We start from the raw sequence: 23,101 nt of genomic DNA, 5'->3' as shown, positions 1-23,101 counted from the left end.
AACAGAGACACAGGAAGCCTAAGCCAGGAGCCCCAGAGGACAGCACACACACAGACACACACACACACACACACACACACACACACACTCTGTACTGCATACCTACTCTTAACTACACACACACTCCTGCTGTCAGTCATACATACTGCCACCACCTCACCATACGTTTCGCCTCCTAAACCTACAAATCAGAAACACCTCCCCTAATTCCCCTCTTACACACACATTTAGGCCCAGCCTGTCCCTCAGGCTCACCGCTGTGTGCCAAGTCTGGCCTGGCATGGTCCACAGAGGGGTGTCCTCAGGCAAGGCTTGCCAAGTCAAAGACTCTTTCATGTTCAGCCTGCACGCCCACGGTAGTAAAGCTTTAACAAACAGCAAGGCACACACACACACACACACACACACACACACACACACACACACACACACACACACACGCACGCGCACACACGCACACACACACAGAAAGCTATAAACAGGTTAAGTGGTTTAAAAAAAAAAACACACACTCATGCACACAGCAGAGCATGTGCACACACATGCACTGGTTCGACGCTGCATCCGCACCGAAAATGTAAACATTAACTCCACTTTCAGCACTTGAATGCACTGAGAGCCACAAACACTTAATCCAACAACAAAGGCTGACGAATCTCCACCGACAACGTTTGTGGGTGTTTAGAGCTTGGCTCCAGAATGCAAAAATGTCCTCTATGAAAAATTCATCCTTAAAACCATTCCTGTTCACCTTCATTAAAACTTAGTGGAGTCCATGGCCAAAAATAGGACCGATTTTATCAGACCCCAAAGCAACTGTAGGATCAAATCAGAGTCAGTTTCTTACAGACAATGGAGTGCTTATGTTATAATATTAGCTGGTGTGCAGTAATTACAGCAGCATGCATCTGTGCCTTTTCACTATCAATTAAAGTGATCACCGAAACAAAAGCCCCACATGTAAACTTGCACAGTGACCCATATGCCTGCACATGCACATACACACTGGACATAAGAAAACATATCACTTCTAAGGAGAACCCCGCCACAAGCACACACACACACACACACACACACACACACACACACACACACACACACACACACACACACACACACACACACACACACACACACACACACATTGCACTGCCCAGCCCCCCAGTTCTGCCTGACAGATATCCATGGCGTGTCTGTGTGTGTGTGTGCGTGTGCGTGTCTGTCTCTGTGTGTGTGTGTGTGTGTGTGTGTGTGTGTGTGTGTGTGTGTGTGTGTGTGTGTGTGTGTGTGTGTGTGTGTGTGTGTGTGTGTGTGTGTGTGTGTGTGTATATATATGTGCATTGGGGGATAGAGTAAAGTGGCACAGTGCCAATATGGTCCCTGCTAAATACCTTTGTCTCCACAACACACAGCGAGAAACAAGACAGGCAAGCTTCTACGGGAACACACTCCACATCCAAAGAGGTGTTACAAGAAATACTGCTCCCTCGTAAGAATGTGTATCTCTACACAGTGTAAAAGGGGAAAGGTGGCTGCCATAATTGACTGCGTATTGATTCAGAGTCCAGGTTACAATGGAGGCAGCGCGTTGGAAAGCAGCAGAAGTGTGAGCTTGTGGTCGATCTGCACAGCCACAATGGCCTCATTACCACATGTGGCCATACTGGTGAGAATGCAAGAGGGACTAATGCTGATGTGGATAAATACAGGGCAGAATAATGAAGCAACACAAGCATGGAAATGTGGCACCACACAGGGTTTGTAAATATACTAATTCTGGTATATGGGACAGGAAGAAGCCTATAAACATTAGTAAAGCTATGTATCCTACATCATAACAATGGAAAGCGTCCTGCTCCAATTACTCAGTGTGGAACAACCAAACAATCATTTATTGCTATAATAACAATTGCATTTAATCAATGAAATAATAAATGTGAATGCAAATGTCCACAATTAATTTTCTTCACCAGTGGGCTTCTTCATTAATGATTGCATGCTGGGGGAAAAAAGAAGTGGTTTTACAGCACACCCCAATCACTTAGTTTGTTTGAGCAACCATCATCTGTTCTTTTTCTGGGCCATCCATAATCTGTAGACAAGCTAGGATGTCCCTGTGCATATCTTAAATTGTTTATCATGCAAATGACGGCGCACAGGCTGCTCTGCCCTCGTGTAACGGCCCAGAGCTCCAGACTGCAGACCCCAACCCCAGCTGCAGTCATGAGACTCCCAGACGGCCTCAGCTGTCCCGTAGACGCAGAACAGAGAGGCACAGCTTCATCCCCAGCTCTACTCTATCATGGCACCCCCCACCTCCCCCACCCCCACCCCCACACCACCCCAACTCCAGCCACTCCGGGTGTCAGCTCCTTTTCTTAACCGAGCAGCCTCTTCCCCTAACCTCGTATGAGCCTTCGCCTTTATAAACTGCTGTCCTGATGGAAATCCATCTGTGTCAAATGATATTTCTGGCGGGGGGGGGGGGGGGCTTTCATTCGAGTGTTCACAGTGTAGTAACATATAATCCACTCCCCTGGAATGGACTGGACACGAAGTGAGTTTGGGAACAGTATGTATGGAGATGCCTTGGCTTGGTGTCAGTATCTAACTGAGCCGGGTGAGAGAACATGGCAGCGAGCATATGGAGGACGGGGTGGCACACTGGCACTGCCAGTCTGGATCCATCAATCTTGGATGAAGAAAACAGAGGTGGAGTGGGGAGGCTGGTTTATACACATACAGTATGTGACTGGTGTGTGGTCTGTGCAGCGGAGAGGCTGAATCGTCTGTATCTCTGCAGGCTTGTTCTTTTCCTCAAATACTCAAATACTTAGAGCACAAGTGTATGTGCTGGAACAACAATCCACCAAGTCATCTCCTCATTATTAACGGAAGTAAAATCCTGATTGTTTCTCAATGTCCACAGACCGAGAGCCTATAAATAAAGCTCTGTGCACACAGCTAGTGACCTTATGATATCATGTGAACTCCAGTGCATGATGATCTAAATGAGCAAAGAAAAGCATGTTCAAACAGCTGACAAGGCCAAGAGGCATGTCAGATGTGTAGCTGTGTGTGAGAGTGTGTATCGGTGTGTGTGTGTGTGTGTGTGTGTGTGTGTGTGTGTGTGTGTGTGTGTGTGTGTGTGTGTGTGTGTGTGTGTGTGTGTGTGTGTGTGTGTGTGTGTGTGTGTGTGTGTGTGTGTGTGTGTGTGTGTGTGTGCGCGCAGATGTTTAACAAACATCACACTAATGAACGGTGGTCATTTTGTACGACAGAGGGCTAACTAACAACTGACAGCAAATAACAATAGCCTTTTACAATGCCATCTGCGAGGCTGCAGCACTGAGCAATACGCCGGAGTAGAGCACATTATTGAGTACTGCTCTCGACGTGTTTAGCCCGAATTGGCTTCAAATTAAATCACAACTGCCCCGACAATCACCACAATCTGGCACACACAATCAGATCTGTTCAAGGAAATGAATAAACATTCAAATGGGCTGGTCAAAATCAAACCCAATTCTATAAAACCAGTCATAAGGGACTCATGCTTGTTTGCACAGCAACTCATGTTTTCAGTACAGCCTCATTTAGCCCCCACGGACAACCAACAAACCAACCAGCCGGCTTCAAAAGTCCTTAATTACTCAAATCAAGAAAAACACTGACAATTAGTGGCTGTGGAGTTCCTCAAATAAACACTTCTTCTTTGACAGATCGGCATAATTATATTCTTTTCTATCTCTTTATAATTTTAGCATCAGAGTGAGCTTTTGCAGGCACATATTTGAGGGTACAAGAGATATGGAGTGTAATAAGCCCGGGAGGAACAGAGATACATCCCTCTCCACCACATGAGAGAGAGTTTGGAGTCCACAGGATCTGAGCACATCTGTGATGCAGCAACAAACCAAAAGTAATCCGTCTCGTCTTTCTCTCTTTCCCTCTTTCATAATCACTTTCTTTGTGCGACTCTGTGTGAGTTGTTCTCACTGTCTGCAAACGTTTCCCTTCCTCACAAGGATTTTCAGGATGTCTGATCTTTATATGGGTCCATGACTCAGCTGAGTGAAATTCGCAGCTCCTAAATGTGGAATCAGATATTTCACACCCCACTTATGCAGATTAGAGACATCCTCATAAGCGGAAGGAAAAGTGAGGAAATGTCAGGACATTCGCTCTCCTTCTCCTTAAAATGAACCCTGTATAAACTTCAAGTAGGATGACCCACACTGCACACCTGTGCACCTTTCAAACACTCACTTTTATCTCTGGCTCATCTGTTTACTCTCACAAGGCAGCCATTTTAAGCTGCCGGTGTGTTTACCTGTGATATTCTCCTGCTTGGGGATTATTCCTTGCAAGGGTGTAGATAAACAATCCTCATCCTGCGGTGACACCTGAACGGCCACCTCCACAGGTTGACGCAACTTCCGCGGGTGCTGATGTTGGGTCCGCGAGTGTGAGGAGGACGTGGACAGGGGCGAAGCCAGCGGGGAGGACGGGGGCCTGTCCAGGGGTTTGTCCATACAGAGGCCGCCTTGGCACTGCCTCCGTTTATGCTCGATGAACAGCAGGATGTCAGCCAGGGGGAAGCGGGAATGGCACTGGCCACAGGTCAGCAGGTCCTGGTCCCCTTTAAGGGGCTCGCCCTGAGCCACACCCAGCCTGGGCGAGTCCTGAGAGTCCTCGTCTGGCAAAACACCTGAGAGCGGCTCAGCTGGATAAGCAGACAAGAGAGGAGAGTGTGACATAGGGTGCAGTGAAATAATCACAGTTGTATGCAAAATGTAAAGACGTGTCAGGAGAGGCTGTGTAACCGAGAATCGCACAGCGACAATGTATTCCTGCAGACATCTGAAAGAATAAGGTCAGGTTGTTAAACACTTTTAGGAAAGAAAGAGGGAAGGAAGAAAATGAAAAAAGGAGAGAAAGAGCACGCAGACAGCTTCGATAAGGACTGACATGTTCAGCTCGCAGGCAGCAGTCAAACGATTAAGTTGCTTGACCCTCTTTATTGTGCTGCCAATCTCGCTTTTTTAATGAACCTAACACCTCTGAGAATCAAAAAATAGATTCTAATTTGAGTTCAAGATGATTGGACCCCATTTCGTTAAAAGTGCTGGGATCTCGTGAACCAAGGTTAGACATTGAGGGGTTGGATGTGGAGTAGGTCCCTGAAGAACTGACAGAAGAGGGAGAGAGAGAGCGAGAGACAGACGAGAGAGAAAAGAGAGAGAGAGCATTTTAAAAGAAGTAATCTAACCACATGGTAAACGACATTGGGCGCCCCGACTGGGATGTTGAGATAAGATGTGATGAATTCTCGCCGCTGGTTCAACCTTTAATTCTATATCGGGTCAGATGAGAAGGTGGTGAGGGACTATGCAAGATAGAGCCTGTTACTTGTATGTTCGACTGCATTAAAGATGAGGGAATTTGCCTCCTTTTTACAGCAGCTTATCTAAACCAGCTTATGCCACAGACACAGGCGAGGTGTGTGAGGTTGGGTTAGGTGGAAAGATTTTCTTCAAACCAAATAATCTCATTTTGATGCCAAGCAAGACTGATGTGAATAACTTTGAAAATTAAAAAAAAGAAAAATAGAATAATTTTTTTCCCACTGCCAACATTTGAAGTATGTCGGACCTGTGTTTCCCTCCGGGAAACCGCAGCAGGGCTGTTTCACAATCAGGAAAATCGTTACGTTTCTTCATTTGCCATTTTAGACTGTAACAATGGATCAATAGTTTCATTTGACTCAGTCCCTGAAAATGGCCAAAGGGACCCTTTTATTTCATTCTCCTCCCTTTCAAATAAAATTCTCAAAAATAATCAATATGTGAGGAGATTTTCTGGTCACAGATAAATCTGCACCTGTGTCAGCTTACAATTACCCCCAAACAAAAATGTGCAAAGTGGTATTATGAAGTATTCTGTGGTTCAAATGAGTAGATTAAATTAAAGAAATATGCTCCAGTAAACTGGGTCACAGCCCCAGAAAAGGAAACTGTTTATTTGTAGAACGTTTGATCAGCTTCACAAAAATGGTTTAATTAAAAAAAGAAAATCTTATTTTTTTCTTGTTATTACAACACCTTAACTTTTAATATGTTTTTTCTTTTCATTCTACCAAGACAAACATTTGAAAAAAGCCTAAATATAAGCAGTTATTCCTGTTAAAACGCTGCTCTCTGCATGCACCGCCTGGTCAAGCGCAGAAGGATAAAGTGGATCAAGTTCAAGTTCATAAGTGGCTTACAGGACCACAATCATATTGCGCCCCCCACTGGCAAGTCTGGTGACAATTATCCGACAAATGAAGGGAATACATGTTGCGAGAGCATAATTGGGTTCGACCGAAATAGGAACAGCATGCAGAGACACATTTACTGCAAGAATAATTAAGGACTAAAGGCGTGTGGAGCCACTTAATCTCCATCTCGACTTACATGGCAACAACTCGTATATCTGTCTCCACATTCAGTGACGCGCAAAGAAAAGTGTATCGATAAAGCAGCTCCCGCTGCCATCTGATGAACAGCGGGGAAATATTTCTCCTGCAAACGTAAACGCATATTGACATTGAGAAGAAAAAAAAACCCAATCCCTGTCGTGCGGGTCTCAATCAATGCCCCGCATTTTCATCACACACGCGCGTAAAAGCGCTTCCCTGCATTTCGCTCCTCGGATCACAAGGCGCGCGGAGCTTGTCGTGAATTAACGCAAGGTTTATCTGTAAACGAGTCCGGATAAGCTGCCACACGGCGAGCCGTGAGGAATGCGTTTACAGAGAAACGACATTCCTTCTAGGTAACGCACATGAGGTCTGCGCGCTGTGGACAAGCGGGCACGTTTAACTGCACTTCCTTGTGTCCGAACCCAGCTCGGAGACATTGTCACATTAAAACAAACAGAGAGAGAGAGAAGGTGTGGGCTGCACTGACTGCACATGGAAACTTCTCAGTGTATGGCAGCAGTTGTGTGCCAGCCTGCCCGCACTCCCGTCATATAGGCAAAGGTCTCCGGCCATAAAGCGCACACGCATGCCCTTTAATGGCGAAAGAAACCTTGAAGGCTGCGTTATACAACACGTTCACCAACACCAGTTAAAGCTCCCTCTCACGATGTCTGAAAACTTTCACCGAGTCATTTTAACCCACCCCGGTGGTCCTGGATATGTTTGTCATTTCACTCCGGACAGCTGCGCGTCCCTATCACACCCATTAAACCCCTGTAAGGAAGTTCTCCTGAAAGAAAACACTAGTGGCAGGTCAACAGGAGAAGAGGACATTGAGTTTAGGTGGAAAATGAAGCTGAGGTCCACTTACGCGAAAACTCCCGTTTGCTCAAGTGCTGGGGTTTGCCCTGCTTGCGGCGAGACATGTTGGTTCACTGGCGGCTTTTCAAGCTGAGTTCACATTGGGAAATCCGTTCCTATAAGGTAGACTCCAAATGTGATCTCTTCATTGATGCGTCTGACATCCGAACGGGGGAAAGAAGAGGAAAAGCAGCTGCGGATCATACAGAGGCTGAAGCGTAGCGCGCTGCGCGCCGTGCGCGGATCCTCATGACTTTCTCGCAAAGAGAGAGAGAAGGAGAGAGAGAGAGGGAGAGGGAGCGTGATGGGGGCACCGTGAAGCCCCCCTGAGCTGCTCCTGCCGCTGCCGCTGCTGCTGCTGCTGCAAGTTCAAGTGCGGACGTGACGTTCCTGCGAACTTGAACGTCAGTCAGGCGGTGGACACACTAAGACATAGAAAACATGGGCAGGGCGAGATCGGCCGGTGGGAGGGGGACCAGCCATAATAAACACCAATGGACAGTCATTATGGAGCACCTATGGAAGAGGAGGGGGGTGGGGGGTGGGGGGGAGACCCTGAAGACACCAATGGACGGAGGGGATCAAGGGGGCTGGGCTAAGAGAGAGAGAGAGAGAGAGAGAGAGAGAGAGAGAGAGAGAGAGAGAGAGAGAGAGAGAGAGAGAGAGAGAGAGAGAGAGAGAGAGAGAGAGAGAGAGAGAGAGAGAGAGGAGCAAAAAGGATGCAGCCTAAAACCTGCATGTGCTTTTATTAGAACATATTTACTAACATAACTCTTGTAAATATGTAAGTGAAGGCAATTTGTTTGATTGATTAATCTTTTTCTAGGGATATGTATCACATTTATTGAGTTTGTTGAGTGACAGCCGGTTTGACATCATTTTTGAATGGAGTAAGTTAACAAAAAAACTGCCTTGCACACAGAAACAAATAGTATTACCTTCCTACATCTGCAAATGATCCTGTTATCAGTAGATTGCTAAAGTAACCTTGTATAAGATAAATACGAATGAAACTCCAAGCAAATTGAAGTGTTTTAATCATGTTTTCTTTCATTTTGTAAAATCTGCACTGTGAAAAGTTAATAAACGTCTTTAATACAGAGATGGTTCATACTGGTGCATTACAGCTGCAATAAATGATACTTTTATGTGCAGATTGCTAAAGTAACCACGCACAAAATAGATATGAATGAAAAGCCAGAGTTGGAATTTGGGCACAAATTAAAACAAACGTTTTTGATCCATTCTGTAAAATTACCACTATGTAAAGTTAACAAACATGTGAGAGATCGTTCATATTGCTGCATTACATCTCTAATAAATAATACAAACGTAATAATAAATAATGAAAAGCCAGAGTTTGAGTTCTAAGCAAATACAAACCTGTGTTCATGTTTATGCTCTGCTCTTTGATGAGTTTTGGGACTGAGTTGAACCATAATGTAAATAAATCAAGTTCACGAGTTGTATAAAGAAATCCTTCCAATATTAGATCTGTAATAAATATAATGAGCAAAGAAACCCGTATCAGTTTAGAAAGGAATACTAGTCCAGAGTCGTTTGATTTGCATGCAAATACAAGCTTGTGTGTTAATGGTGTGAACATCAATTATCTCTGAGTGAGCACTGCACCTGAATCTAAATCAAGCCTGTATTAACAAAATATATTCCAGAAACAGACATTAAAAGAGTTTTGTATTTGTAACTGTTTGTGGACTGCCTGTAAGATGCAAGCAGATAAACGTTGACAGGAAAAACAAGAAAATAAAATTCTTCAACAAAACCATGAATTAATGGTCATTCAATGGAAATCTGAAAATCAGGTTTACTTATTCAGTTATGGCCTATTGTGACATTTACAAACAGCTTTTTCATAATGTTTAATGTTTTAAGTGGGTTAATAATGTTATTGTTATTTTGGATAGTTTATTCTTTGCTGTACTAGTAGATTAATAACCCTCACGGTCTTATCAATCCAGACTGTTTGTTATTTGGAAATGAGTCCAAACACAAAGAAAACGTATTAATGTTTGATCCAATTTTCAAAAATGTTTCTTTCCACCTTTAAAAGAGAAGCTGAAGTGTAGCTTTGCTTGATAATTATTGTTTAGGCAATAATCATGACCTGAAAACACTCATATCAGACATTAATACTTTTATTCATTATCTATCCTCTTAGGTCTGCGTACGTTTGTGTACATGCACGTGCGTGCATGCGTCTGTCAGGATTTTATTGCCGCCCTGTTCACCTCGTAATCCATCAATCAACCTCAACAACTGCACTGACAAAAGGCCCGACGTTACAAGTTTTATTCTATGACGCCATCTAGTGGTTGACTGTTGGATTTACAGATTCATGAAAAATAAATCTAACAAGCCTTCATTCCTGAGTTTTGATTTTTATTTATAATTCAGCCTATAAATCGTGAAAATGGGAAATTCACTAAGACATTCTATGAATTTTATTTCCCTTCTTCATTTTTTTCCCTGGTATATTGAAAATTGACACTTTGCTAATTGCTTAAAATTGATTGGATGAGCGTGACCTTGTGCGTAAAAGGCCTTTAGGGCAATTCTAATATTGCAGCTCCTCAAAAACGCCACTATTTACAAGAGCATAAATTCAAATAATGGAAATGCAGACAATATACATGTCCACTGACAATTTTAGAATATTAAGAACTATATTATATTCCTTTTCTTTGCCGGCTGTGAAGGTGATTGACGCAAAACACTCACAAAGGCTACTTTGTGCGTCTGTTATGGATTAATTGTCCAAATGCACTTTTTCTCCATTAGACGTTTGGTACTCAGGTTTCGCTTTCAAGTGAGTCATTACATAACTCCATGGCGACTTCCTTTGTGAGCGCACAGCGCCACCGTGAGGCGAAGACGCGGCGGTGTTGGATGAGCGGGGCTGGGCAGCGGCTCTGAAGGAGCAGCATCGCTCTTCGTTATCTTCTCCTTATCGGATGCTGCTGATCGTCCGCAGACCACCTGGTGAGAGACATTCACGTTGCTCTGTGTGTTTGTGTGCCCGCTCTGTGCTCTTCTTGTCCTCTCCACCGCCTCCTCGGCCTCCAGCGTGGTAAAACTGTGATGAAACGAGCATCGCTTGCTTGTGCGACAAACCCCGTCGTCCATAACGATCGAGATCCCTGGATACACCTCACCAGACAGCCTCCTCTATTCGATCCAGTCCGGTTTAAAAACACGTGATGGCTGTTATTGTAAATATCCGTGATTTATCCGGGATTTTGGCTTTAAAATCGTGCGTAACGGGGGGTCTGGATGATGAAGGATCAATGCGCGCTTCCGATAACAAGCCGATAATCAGCCTTGGATTAAATGTAGTTATATTTACATGAATTCAGACTATAATATGTATGATATGTGCATGTCTGTGTATTATTCAAACAGCCCCTGGCTGGGAAATTGCCTGCCTATGAAAAAGCTCCATGACAAAACGCTGGACTGAGACATGGCCTAACTGGGGCTAATTTTCAGGCTCTGTCATTGGCCCACCACTCATCAGCTGCCGCCGCTTTGCCAAGCACAGTTGATGTGTTGTCATTTGGCAAAAGAGATTCATGACTGAGGGTGCACGGAGCCGTGTGCGGTCAAGCGTCTAGAAGAGGGAATCTGGGCCACTAGCAGTCAGGATGAGGCACGTTTAGTCAGTCCTCCATGAAAGAGAGAGAGAACTAGGAGGCTGTCAAGTCCCATTGGGAACGACTTTATGCACAAAACAGGAGCTCCAGATATGACCAAGTCTGCGTAATTAAATCCCACTAATTCACCTATGGCTCCAGTAGAGTGAGTCAGCAAGGCCTGCTGCTGCTGAAGCTCCTGCACAGAGAAGACTGTCTGTTCCACTGAAAAGAGCTGTTGTGTTAGATTATGGGCATGGGAATCTTTCCTGCTCGGAAATCATATGAGAGGATCAAGTGTTCAGGGGGAGTGCGTTTTTTGTTGTTTTCATTCACTCTTTCTCTTTCTGGGATACACAACCTCTGTGTTTTATCACATGATAGGAACTCGGCAGGAAAATCAAGTCAAAACAATGTAAACCATCACATTTAGACATGATAACACCTCACAGGGTAGAGTTTGGGTTAGATAAGTAGTAGTTATAGTTAATTTAGCTGTCAGTTTGCGTAAAATGATTGAAAGTCAATTAATAGTCCAATAGAGTGATGGAGAAAATCTGTGTATGTGGTTTACTCTGCGTGTGTCTTTTCTATTCTGGTTACCACATAAACATGAGGACTCAGTTGACAGCAGGGCCAGAAATTTGGGAAATCAATCAATGTTGAGGTGAAGACATCATTTAAAGGTGATTGTTAGAAAAGTGGTGGTTCAGGTGAGTCGGCCAGAAATGAATGAGACATTTATGTATTTGTGTGTGTGTGTGTGTGCGTGCGTGCGTGCGTGTGTGTGCATTATTATCTGACTTTCTGCATCACATCCGATTGAATTAGCAGTCGTAAAGCGCGTATCGTTGCCTCTTTTGTTTCTGGTTGCCTTCCTCCTAACTGACCTCACATCATCCGTCTCTTTGAACAAACCTCTAACAGCCACTCTCTCTGTTTTCCAGCACTGGATCCGTCGACTCGGCAGCCCACGTCCTTTTTATGACTGGGAGTTTAGGAGGATGCCTGGATTTCAGTGAGATTACTACATTTTCACACTCACACTTTTTCTTTCATGTTGTTCGCTGGATTACATGGACTGATAAGCATGTCAGTGTCCTCGGGTGGGGACAAAAATAGCTCCTGCTGCATATGGTCTGCAAACACACACACACATACACACACACACACACACACACACACACACACACACACACACACACACACACACACACACACACACACACACACACACACACACACACACACACACAGATGCTGAAGTAACTTCCTGTACCTTCGTGAAGCTTCATCCACGCCTGTGTGTGACGCATCAACGGATGGAAAACTGTTCTCTGTCTTCAGCGGGAGACTTTAAGGGTCCGAGGTGAGCGAGAAAGAGGCCGAGATGAGTCTGACATCCTGGTTCCTGGTGAGCGGCGGCGGGACACGTCACCGTCTCCCCAGAGAGATGATCTTTGTCGGGAGGGACGACTGCGAGCTCATGCTGCAGGTACGACGCTCTCACTTCACCGGACTCTACAGCGTCACCTCATGGGGACGGATTATTATCTGAAGCACTGAGATTAGCGTGGATTACAGTGATTGACTGGATTCTGTCTGATTTAGTCCCGCAGTGTGGACAAACAGCACGCCGTCATCAACTACGAGCAAAACACAGACGAACACAAAGTGAAAGACTTGGGGAGCTTGAATGGGGTGAGTGAGCATGTTAGTTTTTTTAAAGCAGCTTTAGAGAAATTAGGAAGTCTAATAAATGTGTAGTATTAGTTTGAACACCTTTCTTTCAATTAGCATAATTTTTTAATCTGTTTTCTTCTTGTTTTTTTTGTTTGTTTGTTTCGCCTCATCAATTTACAAAAGCAGTCTTGTACATTTTCTTCAATAATTTAGCATTTTGCAACATTTATCTTCTAACCTCTGGCGGTGGAGTCAATTCCAGCTCATGTTAGGAGCAGGCAGGGTACAACCTGAACACACACACACACACACACACACACACACACACACACACACACACACACACACACACACACACACATTTACACCAACTGGTGAGTCGCCAATTAACCTTAAATGCATGTTTTTGGACTGAGGACGGAAGCTGGAGTAGCTGGAAATAGACTAAGAGAACAAACTTGCACTCGGCCCGGGGACGTTAACCGTCATGTCACTGTCCATTAAATCACAACGCATGCATAAATGTGTAACAATGGCTTTGATGCAGAAGTTCTTACTTTGTACAGATATTTCAGTTACGAAAACTTTGCGCCAAAAATGTAACTTTCATGAAATGTAGTAAATATGTTGTTTAAGTCTTTTAGTTGCATTGCGTTACATGAGGGGTTCCAAACCAGCCCACAAGAGGCTCCAATCTGGCCAAACCACCAAGCAGCTTGTAAACATTTCAAAACAAATTCCAAAGGCAAACATTGATTTTTATTTGTATTCGTTTTTTAAAGAAACGTCTTAATAGTGATGGAAACAACACAATATCTGAGATATCGGTGATGTTGCCAGGAAAGATAGTGAACTAGCATTAGCCTCAAAGTCATGCTGTCAGGGGGCGTTAATAAAAACGTGCATAATGCAACAGCCATAGGAAAAGTGTTTTGGACATTTCACTGTTTTTTGCACCAGAAGGTTTCATTACAATTGGCTTTATGTTGAGATTGTGGTTGTCATTTTGCATCACAATAAACTTTAAATTTAAAGGTTATTATGAGGCTATTTTACTGGTCCGGCACGCTCAGGAAGAAATTGGGCTTCATGTGGCTCCTGAACTAATAATGTGTTTGACACCCCTGCATTACATCCATTTTTCATTTCATATATTAATTTAGTTTGAACGGGACAATGCATATTAATGAACAGACATCCAGTGCTGTAAATACACCAGATTTAGCTCAGAGCTAATTTCCATCTGTAGTCCCATGGGGTAAAATCATACCACCAAACACAAACATACACAGTTACAATAATACATGTAAAACATAGTACACACAGTAAAAAACACATCACATGAGAATACATATAACGCACAGGGAAGCATACCACATCACCAAACAGACAGTACAGAATAAAAAGAAAACATTACTACATCTATCCTTAAAGTGCTAAAGTTATGCCTTATCACATATTCCAATATTACCCATACCCCCCCCCCCCCCACACACACACACACACACGCTCATTCACATTGACCGACTCAAAAGATGAAAATAAAAGATACATGTCCCTGTGTATTAAAAACACCTCCTAGTGTTCACTATTTTGCTGACTGAGAAAAAATAGTTGTTTCTTGAATGAGACATACGTATGTAGTGATTAACGGTCACTGGTAAAGTGTTAAAACGAATCACATTTTGTGAAGCTCCTACATCACTTTTTCTTATTTGTCATGATGCTGTGTGGTTTTGTTTTTGCACCAGATGTATGCACATATTCTATTCTATTCTATTCTATTCTATTCTATTCTATTCTATTCTATTCCATCCAAACATTTGCCTCCTGCGTGTCGTTTCTCAACCCGTTCTTTTACGTGTGTTTGCAGACCTTCGTCAACGAAGTCCGGATACAGGAGCAAATATATGTCACGCTCAAAATCGATGACAAGCTGAGGTTTGGTTACGATATCCTTCCAGTAGATTCTTTTGTCGGCACAAGGTCATCGGACGGTGGGGCAACTCTGTAACTGTATCTGTTCCTGAATAGCTCTGAATGCTCATTGTATTCTGCCTGCTGCATAATAGATAGGGCGGCCAGTGCTTGTTTCTGCAGAGAGCTCGTCATCTTTTACCTTAACCCGGCTCACATACCAACCTGTTCACTGTGGTTCGAGGAGAGCTGCATATTCCCGAGGAGGCCCTCAAGGTTAGGACAGCATGCTGTGCCTGGACACTTCAGTGTAGTAGTTGCAGTTTATATAAACAGAGGGATGATAAATTGAACTTGGTCCAAACAGAATAGTCACAAAGAACTGCTTTCTCTATCAGACTGTAGAAATTCTCTGTGGGTTTAGTCAAAGGGATGAAAAAAAAAAGAAAACACTGCTGATCTCAGTAAAAACTGCTTTTCAAGATTTGTGAATTTGCTGTTTCATCACGGAGAGATGGCCAGGTCGCTCTACCAAAGACTGAACATCGTCTTAAAGAGATCAATGAAATGTGAACTGTAGTACTCAGATCGTGTCTGCAGTGAAGTTCAGTTTCTGTATCTGAAGCTGTGAAAAGCGACACGAAAGCTCACCACCGTCTGCATATTCACCAGTTTTGTGGCGCTCTTGTCTCGTTCATAAGCACGAGAAGCTCAGCAGTCAGCTCCAGTTGAACCAGAGGAGACCGCCAGAGGCAGAATCTTTCAAACCGGAGGTGAGACACTCGGAGCCGGCGGCCCTGCCAGCGCCCCTCGAAGCCGGCAGGTCAGAGGACAAGGCCGCAGGTGAGCTGGTGACCTGGAAGGAGCAGAGCACACGACAACAGAAACACTTTGTAATGCTTAATATGCAAACTTACGGATCATATGCCCTGAACATTCTGAATGTTCTGAATGTTTCTCGTTCGATCGACCTGATAAATGTAACAGGCTCATTAGTTGAAAAAGGAAATTATTGTTAGTTGCATCACTTTAGTGGTGGAGTCTGTGACCTTTACTAAAAGAGCCATTTTAGCCACTTTCAGACAAATAAAACTTTTCTGAAGCCGAAAAATGTGTTTAACTTTCATTATGAATCTAACACAGCTCATAAAGGTGTAAAGATAGTTTTGCTGAATCAAGTAAAAACTGCATCTTGAAGTTCATGAAGTTTCATCACTGCAATTTACAGCAATAGAAATTTACAATGTTTTACACTTTAGAGCCATTTTTAATGGTTTAGCTAATTTAACCACCATTCTGATTCCTTTGTTCTTTTGTTTGTTTTTTTTATTGTTTGTTTTTGCAATTTTACCAGATTTAGTTTTACCCTTGGAGCCTCTTCAGTTGCTTTTGACTTGTGTGAACTTTTTTTTTTTTTTAAGCTTTATCAATTAATTTTTGCCATTTAGTTTTTTTTGTTGTTTTTTTTTCTCCTCTTTTAATGATTGCAGCAGTTTTGGAAAGTTTAACTGTTTTACACATTTTTCAAAAGCGGTTTTAGCTCTCTTTAACCTTTTGAAGCCGTTTCTGGCAATTTATTTAAAAAGTAATTATTATACCTTCTTTACCCATTATTATTACGTAAGACTCATTGCGAAAATGTATATACTGTAAAAAGTAATAGAAAAATGAGACAAAAGCATTTATTTCCATAAACCACCTCACTAATGGGGAGCAGTGACAGTAACGTTCCATTCGTGACACGTAACAACACCGAAGAATTTCAGCAAAACTCCTGAGTCGCTCTGATTTCGTCCGCTGTTTTGATCCTTTCAGCCGTGGTGATTAAAGTTTGATAGTCTCCTGTATTCACACCGAGTGTCTGCTTTTCCAGCGGATCTGGCCGTGCTGCACAGGGGAACGCCGCTTTACGGTCAGCCGGCCTGGTGGGGAGACGGAGACGCAGGTGATCCTCAACCAGGGAGAGGCGAGGAAAAGGGCGCGGAGAGGAAGAGGGAAAAGCCTGAAACCGGTGATAAATATGATATCTGAAGAAATGAATGTGGTTTCACGACAGAGGTGGATCGATAGAGCACTCACTTTGTTTACTCAAGTAGAGAGAGAAGGTAAAACGTTGAAATCTTCTGATAAACTCAATGAAGAATTGAAATGAGGTAATGGTGAAGACTTCAGCTACATTTCTCAGGAGCATGTAAAACAATGCCCTCATAGATTGTTTTTCAAATTGTATCCGGGAATTCTAAAGCATATTGAGCTTTCAATGTGGAAACCACAGCAAACTTCTACTAACGCCAAAAGACGGAGGGAATTTAGATGAAAGAACTTAATCCCCTTTTTAATGGCCCACATTAAAATCATTCTACTTCTGTCAAGATCGTCATGGTTGCCACAGCTTGGCGCCAGTTAGATCTTTCATGACTAAATGATTTGTGACGTCCTTCTTTGGAGACGACCTGGCCAAAAAGAGAGGTTGTAGACCTTTGACGTTTCCAGACAGCGTGGCGAGAGACACTGGCCTGAACTTTGAAGAGTTAAAAATATAATAGTCGCAGCGGTATTGCTTAGAGGAGCCGTGAGCAGGTAAATGCAGGCCATTCGCACATTTTCTAGTCTTTCGTGAAAATACCCAGTCATTTTGGGACACGTTCATCTCTATTCTTGAAGAAGTTTTGAGTTATGATGCCCACGTAGTTTGTCTTGGATTTGACCTCTACTGAACTCGTTTCTCTCTTCAAACTTCTGGGAGTCTCAACTAATAAAGGCCAAAAACCAAAAGTGTGATCCTCCAGCCACAGGACTGGAGATCTGCTCAATGGAAAAAATATCACAAGCTACTTCACGGTAAAAGCAGGAATCCATGGAAAATACTGGGACAAATCGCCAGGTTGCATAAGGGAAACTATCAATTCCATTTAAGAAACATTCTTAAAACAATCATGATTGATCAGCTGTTTTTATGCTTTCACTGTAACTCTGGATCATCTCAGAGGTCAAAACAAGTTACCTTAACAAGAAATTAGATGGTTTTCATGAGTGTAAGGCGCAGAAAGGACTGATATGAGGTCGTGTTGAGGCGGTGACATATGGATTGTGGTGATGTGTTTTCATTTCTGAAAGATGTCTTCATGTTCCCTTTGACAGACCCCAAGAAAAGTGCAGAAAACCAAAAGTTTGCCCAGCAATCCAATCAGGAGCCAAGCTATTTTGAAATCCCAACAAAGGACGCTCCCACGGGAGCTAAAGTGGGCGGAGAGGTCCCGTTGGAGGCCGGCGCCTCCTCCGAGCCCGTCCACGGCCACGCCTCCTTCACCATTGAGTTTGACCCCGGCGCGTCGGGTAAAGCGACCCTCAAAGACCGAGTGGCCAAAGTCGGGCCGGAGACCAGGCCGCGTCCGAAGAGAGCTGTTGGGGAGGAGCTGAGTCCGCTTCAGACGGCCATGGTGGCAGCCGAGGTCAAAGTGGCCGACTGGCTGGCCCAGAACGAGCTGCCCCTGGCTCTGAAGGAGACGGTGGCAGAGGACGACGGGGAGAGCGTGAAGAGCGACGTGCCCGTTCACCTGAGGAGTCTTAAAGGTGTGTGTTTCACATTTATGATACCGGGTAAGGGAAACATTTCTCTAAAAACTACTTTTTAGATAAGTTTTGTTGGGATAAACTGACAGATCATTGATTGGTGGAGTGATTTTGGGGTTTTTTTCCAAGAAAGTGTGCCTCCAGACTGTGATTTGCACCGCTATTTAATTCAAATCCATTTCATTTCTATATTGGCAAAAACAACAAAGTCACATCAGGTCACTTTTACAGAGAAAAACCAACAATTCCACATGAGCAAGCAGAGGAGAAGGTGGAAATAAAAAAAAAGTCCCTTTAAACAGGAAGAAATCTGCAGAACCAGACTCGGAGGTGGAAGCTTTCTGCTGACCCGGTCGGGGTTTGGGGATAGAAAGAGAGAAAAAGAGAGGACAGAGACAGAGAGCAACAAACAAACAAACATTAATCCCGTCACTGCAGACGTCTCTATGATACAGTTTAAGATGAAGTTTTCACTTTGTATTTCTACGTTCCGACTCTTTGTCCGTCTCTCTACTTTTAGGCAGTAAACATGAGGACGGCACTCAGAGCGATTCTGAAAACGCCCTGGGAGAGCAGCGCAAGGCGGCGGCGCTGGAGGAGCGTTCGTGGGGGCTTTGGGGGGGCGCGGGGATGAAGATCAGGGAGGGTCGAGCCAACGTGCCCGAGGGCCTCTTTGCGGAGGAGGACAGCCCGGCTCGTCGACGCAAGCCCTCCAGAGGGGCGGGCGGCACTGTGGAGAGGCGGCGGGTCTCGGCGCCGCATCAGCAGGGGGGGCGTGACGAGTGCTATCACCACGGAGACGATTACAGCGACCGGGCGACTTACACCGTCGAGATGGAGAACGGAGACCACGAAGAAGAAGAAGCCAGGAAACTGATCGACAGGGTGAGGCGGAAGAAAGACGTGAGCGACCTCTCTTATATCATACTCAAAGATATCCAGTGAATATATTGTATTATCAAACAGTAACGGTCTTTCACATGTATGTTTGTTTGTTTGTTTGTGGGCGTTCAGGTGTTTGGTGTCGACGAGCAGCCGGGGTGTGTGTCCAGGCTGGCAGCTGCTGACCAGAGGGAGAGACTCAACTCCCAGAGGTCTGGCGCTGGAGAGCGAGGGAAGCCTGGACGCATGGAGACGGAGGTTCAGAGACTTTCAAATAAATCTACTCTAACTAGTTTTATTAAGAAGTTCTTTTTAGAGGCTCTGTGGTAACTTTAACCCCTCGAGAGACTGTATTACAGAGTTGCTGAGACATGTTATACCTTGTTTGAAAGCTTGCTTTCTCTTCATAACAAACACTGTGTTCATTTTATAATCAAAATACAACCACTAAAGTAATAATGAAAGATACTGAGTAAACCACAAATCAGTAATCAAGCTTTTCCTACCTTTTTTCCGTTTCTGTCGGTCCAATGCAACTCCAACGTAGGGCTCCTTCTGCTCATTCTGTTTGTTATAATCCATCAAATAAGAATATCACAACATATTGTCCATCTAGTACCCCATGTTTCTGATTTTGGTGTGTATAATCAACTCAAAAGACATGGTCCTTAAGAGCTTAACTTAGTACCAGGAATCATCACAGGACCTTTCGATTGTTGAACCCAGAGTCTGAAATGAGGTGTTAGAAGAAACGTCCCTGATCAGGTGATAGCACTTTTAAAAGGTTAGGAAACTTGCAATAGTTTCTGCAGTGCTCAACATGTCTGAATGGATCCCAACTCACTATATTTTGTTTAAAAAAAACTTGCAGACTTGATGTGTGCAGACGGTTTTTCTTCATTCGTCGCCATTGTGTTCCAATCGAATGAAGGCGGAATTCCTTTCATTACTCTGAATGAATACAGTCTTTACAGAAAGAAGTATTCAGTAGTGTGTGAGACTTTGGAAACATTGAACCTGCGTTATTTTTGCTTCTTCTTTTTGTATTGTTTGTGCTGCCAGCAACAATATTACAACTTGATTGTCAGCCATCCTTTACTTAAAGACAAACTAAATAACACAAAAGTTACCTTTCTAAGTCACTTGTTCCATTTTATTTCGGCCAGCACTTTCTGAAGAGCCTGAAATCACTGTGCTTTTCGGTTTAACGAACAATAACTGTAACCTAAGATCGTTTAACGTTAGCTGAGTTTGCTCTGTGTTTGTTTTTTTTCTAGGTGGAGGTCTTGTCTGAGGAGTTGATGGTGGGCGGTCCTCGCTGGGTGTCACAGTGGGCGACGCTGGCCGCCAGCCACATCCGGACCGACCCGGAGGGATCAGGAGGGGACAGTCATGTCATGGTCACAGAGGACCGAGGTACATGTCACAGTCTGAAGTCAACATTTCAGGATTTCATTTCTACCTAAATTTATTCCCCAACATCCTACAAAAAAGAAAAAGAAACCTGTAGTGCACATGTGCACTACTACTAGAGATACACTCTCTCGCCTCAGGCATGCAGGTTATTTTAGAATTGTGAAATTGAAGTGACCTTTAGTCAAGACTAATTCATATTTAGCTTTTTTAAATTGAACCAAAAGCATATTTCCCTTATCGTATCAGAAACATTTCTATAGGATTCAAACTTTAAGACTGAAGAAAGTCACAAAGTTGTGTTGTAATATGAGTAATAACTCTCACATTATTAAAAACAATACATTTGTTATTAGTTCACTAAATCAGAGAAAGATCAGCTGAATCATAACTTCAATAGAAATACAAAATAACTCATCAGTCATTTCCTCCAACAATCTGGGGCTTTTGTGTGCTTGTCATTGTTGATTTTGCAGCTGATTTCTTTAAACGTTATTTGCAGTTTTGTAATGCATTTTGCACACTGGAAATTGCATGAGTCGACAAAAAAATGCATTTTTTTTTAAGTTATGGAAACACTTGTGACACAAATCGTGTGACATGTAGTTTAACCTCGACTACCTCATTTTGCTCGTTTTACACGGTTTTCCTATTTTATTGTAGTCTCGACTGTCCTTAAAGACATAGCCTCTGTTCATGTTATCTGTCTCGATCCTGCTGGAGCAAACGGAATGTTTTCCTGGTGCGTCTGGGTGGAAAAATTGCCTGAAAGAGGATTTGTGTGGTTATGGTTCACCACCACATCAAATGGAATGCAAAATAGGTTTTCCCTCACTTTTCTGCAAAATATCAGAGAACAGCAATACTTCTTGAGCTTTTCTTTTTTCTATGAGTGTTAATGCATCGCCATTTTGAATGATGATACCGTATTTAGAATTAAGAACTTCCAGTCAGTCTCCAATTAGTTGGAAAAAAATGCTAAAAGAAACTGCAGTAATTTTTAAAAAATGCGATATTGTGCCAATCTCTTTGGAGGATGAATTTGACTGACGCATCACATTCTGCTGATGTAAGATACTGATTTAATGAAGGTTTTTCAATGGAAGGTTTTTTTTTCCTTTCAGCTGATATAAGTGAATCCAGCCACTCGGCCTCCTTCGCCTCCTCTGGCTACACAGAACGTAAAAGGCGAACTCTTCCTCAGCTGCCCGGTGAGGAGCTCAGTTTAGGACGGAGGACTCCAGGTGCAGGCCTACGTGCAGATATGGGAGAGAAACAGGATACAGAGCTACAGGAGAAGGAGAACCTGGAGGAGAAACCGTCCAGGGATAAAAAGCGGTCTGGCCAAAGCACTGGAGGTGCGGGCAGTCATGGTGGGAGCCCCAGTCGCTCCTCGCCAGCGAAATCGCAGGACAGCGGCGGAGGGAGGTCGAGTCAGTCCGGTGTCTTGGCCAAGCTTCCCCCTCGTCCCATGACCAGCGGTGAGAAGAGGGTGGAGGACGCGCGCAAGAGGAAAAAAGAGGACGACAAAGCTCGGGAGAGTAGTGGAAAACCGTTGTTGAGGCAGGAGAGTTTCACTGTGGAGAAACCCAGCGCCAACGTTCCCATCGAGCTCATCCCTCGTATCGATGGGCGCCCGGGCAGCAGGACTCAGAGTCGGGAGTCCGGCATTGACAGCGTCACACTGCAGAAGGACTCGGAGGCTGTCGCAGCTTTCCTAGAAAGCACAATATCAGACCAGGGCGATCCCCCGAGTCAGTCCATCGAAGGCTCCATGTCACCGGAGTCGGACGTGGACACAACAAGCACCGTAAGTCAGGCCGACGGAGCGAGGAAAGTCGTGCAGAAGCGACGGACTCTGGCAGGACAGCTGAAAGAGAAAACTGTCGTCTGTTCTACCAGCAAGGGTCCAGCTGGAGGCAGGGACCCCCAGGACCGGAGAGTCAAGAACAGATCATCTGGTCCTCCACAGATCAGGGCTTCGCCCTCCCTGGACCTCACCGATGATGATGTCAACTCCAACTCACTTCTCTCGGACTCACAGCCAGCGTCCACGCAGAATTCCCGAAGCTCCCACGCTCGAGCACAGACCGGGGGCACGACAGTCGGGGCCAGCACCAAGTCTAGCCGGGCGAAGGCCGCCCAGCTCTCAGGCTCCTCAGCACCCAGTAAAACTGCCAATGTCCCCAAGCCCAGACCAACCAGGGCATCGCTGCTGAGACGAGCCCGGCTGGGGGACTCATCAGACACCGAACCGGCTGATCTGGACCGGATGTCGGTGGCCTCCGAGGCCTCTACAGCGAGTTCCACATCCAGGACAGGTATGGCCAAAAGGGGCATGTCCAGGATAGAAGCTCTGGCACAGCCGCGGAGGCCCAGGGTGGGATCCCCATCAGCCCAGAGCGACTCTGAAGCCACTGTGACAAGGGGAAGAGGTCTGGCGGCGCGCGGTTCTGCTGGTGAATATGGCATCAGACAAGGACTGAGGGGGTCCAATGTGACTGCTGTGGCTGGACAACGAGCCAGAGCCAACAGCGCCTCCAAGCTGCCCGACAAGAGTAAAGGAAACTCCCCATATGGGCATAACACACCTGCATGTAAGTATAATTTCAGATGATGATTAAATTCTTTTGTTTTATTCTTTCATCATAAATCA

General features: G+C 44.4%; 2 protein-coding genes across 2 annotated transcripts in view; one reads left to right on the top strand and one right to left on the bottom strand.

The window, feature by feature from the left end:
• Positions 1-7,719, bottom strand: part of LOC308109353 (B-cell lymphoma/leukemia 11A-like) — a 33,447-nt gene extending 25,728 nt beyond the window's left edge. Inside the window, exons 1-2 of the mRNA XM_080462861.1 lie at positions 7,338-7,719; positions 4,334-4,726 (exon numbers count right to left, since the gene is read on the bottom strand). Coding sequence (XP_080318987.1) covers positions 4,334-4,726; positions 7,338-7,392 — 448 coding nt within the window. The 5' untranslated portion in view covers positions 7,393-7,719. The remainder of the gene's footprint in view (positions 1-4,333; positions 4,727-7,337) is intronic.
• Positions 7,720-10,313: 2,594 nt separating this feature from the next.
• Positions 10,314-23,101, top strand: part of cep170ab (centrosomal protein 170Ab) — a 34,662-nt gene continuing 21,874 nt past the window's right edge. Inside the window, exons 1-13 of the mRNA XM_080462873.1 lie at positions 10,314-10,327; positions 11,925-11,995; positions 12,325-12,472; positions 12,589-12,678; positions 14,534-14,614; positions 14,797-14,853; positions 15,279-15,420; positions 16,451-16,588; positions 17,719-18,150; positions 18,671-19,053; positions 19,165-19,290; positions 20,310-20,448; positions 21,570-23,042. Of these exons, the coding sequence (XP_080318999.1) occupies positions 12,368-12,472; positions 12,589-12,678; positions 14,534-14,614; positions 14,797-14,853; positions 15,279-15,420; positions 16,451-16,588; positions 17,719-18,150; positions 18,671-19,053; positions 19,165-19,290; positions 20,310-20,448; positions 21,570-23,042 (3,166 nt within the window). The 5' untranslated portion in view covers positions 10,314-10,327; positions 11,925-11,995; positions 12,325-12,367. The remainder of the gene's footprint in view (positions 10,328-11,924; positions 11,996-12,324; positions 12,473-12,588; positions 12,679-14,533; positions 14,615-14,796; positions 14,854-15,278; positions 15,421-16,450; positions 16,589-17,718; positions 18,151-18,670; positions 19,054-19,164; positions 19,291-20,309; positions 20,449-21,569; positions 23,043-23,101) is intronic.

This window comes from Lipophrys pholis (genome assembly GCF_963383615.2).
Source record: "Lipophrys pholis genome assembly, chromosome: 5".
Taxonomy (NCBI): Eukaryota; Metazoa; Chordata; class Actinopteri; order Blenniiformes; family Blenniidae; genus Lipophrys; species Lipophrys pholis.
Note: the sequence above shows the minus strand (reverse complement) of the source record. Positions and strands in the feature narration are given on the sequence as shown.